Source organism: Haplochromis burtoni, unplaced genomic scaffold, assembly GCF_018398535.1.
Source record: "Haplochromis burtoni strain Fernald_Lab_line unplaced genomic scaffold, NCSU_Asbu1 Contig_74, whole genome shotgun sequence".
In the NCBI taxonomy this organism is placed as follows: domain Eukaryota; kingdom Metazoa; phylum Chordata; class Actinopteri; order Cichliformes; family Cichlidae; genus Haplochromis; species Haplochromis burtoni.
Genome location: NW_024582435.1, coordinates 30,536 through 32,234, shown reverse-complemented (window position 1 = coordinate 32,234; position 1,699 = coordinate 30,536). Strand labels below are relative to the sequence as shown.

The 1,699-nt window shown below is 35.3% G+C and overlaps 1 protein-coding gene across 1 annotated transcript; it reads left to right on the top strand.

Moving 5' to 3' along the window:
• The first annotated feature begins 376 nt into the window (after window positions 1–376).
• On the top strand, window positions 377–1,309 carry LOC102291116 (olfactory receptor 142-like). Its single transcript, XM_005925954.2, has one exon. The coding sequence runs from the start codon at window positions 377–379 to the stop codon at window positions 1,304–1,306; it is 930 nt and encodes a 309-aa protein (XP_005926016.1). The 3' UTR covers window positions 1,307–1,309.
• The last annotated feature ends 390 nt before the right edge of the window (window positions 1,310–1,699 follow it).

The following is a 1,699-nucleotide window of genomic DNA, read 5'->3' as shown; positions in this document are numbered from 1 at the left end:
ATCGTCAATAATGTAAACTATCATTGTTTTAGATTCTCCATGGAACGATGACTGTCAGATGCCATCATACAGTTTTGTGTGACTACTTAAAGAGGCTCTCAGCACCGCTCTTAATCCTCAGTGGTTACCTGCTGTTCCACAGACCACACACACTGACAACACAAAGGACTTTCAGTTGTGGTGAGGCTTAAAAACACTGAATTTATATTTTAAATATAACTGAGACTAAAAGTTGTTTATTTTCTAACTTGTCCGGATTTATTACAAATATTTTTAACCTGTTGTTTTACATAATTGGTTGGTTTGAAAATATTTCTGTTAAATTGTGTTGTTCTCTGTTGCTCATCTGTGGTACTGCCCATTGCCTATGGGGTAAATGGAAAACAATTCCCATCCACTATATTTTAATCTGACAATGTTTGTGTACATAGGAAAGTTCCGCTATCCGGCATTTGTTTTGTTTTTACTCTTGTATACGTTTATTATCTCAGCGAATCTTGTCATAATAGTGGTCATATCAAGAGAGAAAACCTTACACGAGCCTATGTATATTTTTATTATGTGCCTCTCAATTAACTCTCTGTATGGCTCTGGTGGATTTTTCTTCAGATTTCTAAGAGATCTTCTGTCTGACTCAAACTTGATTGCACGTTCGGCTTGTTACACTCAGATCTATATCATTTACACCTATGCGTCCTATGAGCTTACTCTTTTAGGCATAATGGCATATGATCGCTTTGTTGCTATATGTCAGCCTTTGCATTACCACAGCAAACTAACTTCAAGGGTGATCTCCAAGTTGCTCGCTTTTGCATGGATCTATCCAGCCTTTTCAGTTGCAGCCTGTGTTTATTTGGCTTCCAGACTTCCACTGTGTGGCAATAAGATACCTAAGGTATTTTGTGCCAACTGGCCTGTTGTAAAATTGTCGTGTGTCCCTACAGTGATCAATAATATTATTGGCATGTTTGTGAGCGTAACCACAGTGTTTCTGCCACTTGCTTTTGTCTTGTATACATATATGCGAATTTTCCTGGTTTGTAGGAAGCGCTCGTCACTGTTCAAGAGCAAAGTCATACAGAGCTGCCTGCCACACATTGTTACTTTTGTCAATTATTCCATTACTGTGTTTTGTGATGTTGCCCTGAGCAGAATTGACCTCGAAGAGCTGAATCCATTTCTGGGCATCATTCTGTCACTGGAGTTTGTTGTGATTCCCCCCATTTTAAATCCTCTCATGTATGGTTTAAAGTTACCAGAAATTAGAAAGTGTATCCTAAGAAACTTATCATGCCTAATTAGATAAATGTCATATGACAAAGAAAATAGTGTAAAATAATCTGTGCCGTTTCTAATAAAAAGGTTATTTTATTATCAACTTAAAAGAATTAAATAGGGATTATGGTTCTGCTAAGAATGACTTGATTTTAATATGTGAGTAAATGCGGATAGATTCATGTTTCAGCATTAATATTAACGCATGTTCCTGTGCTGTGACTGTTTCAGAAAAACAAACTGAAATAAAGAGTTCAGTTAAAAACAACAACAACAAACATTTGTGATATGTTTCATACATATTATTAATAAAAATGTGTAAATTCATTATATGTGTTTTCTTGTTTATGGACAACATATTACTTTTAAAAGGGAATAATTAATAAATGTGATGTTCTCCAGCAAATGATAAAATGAGCATTTT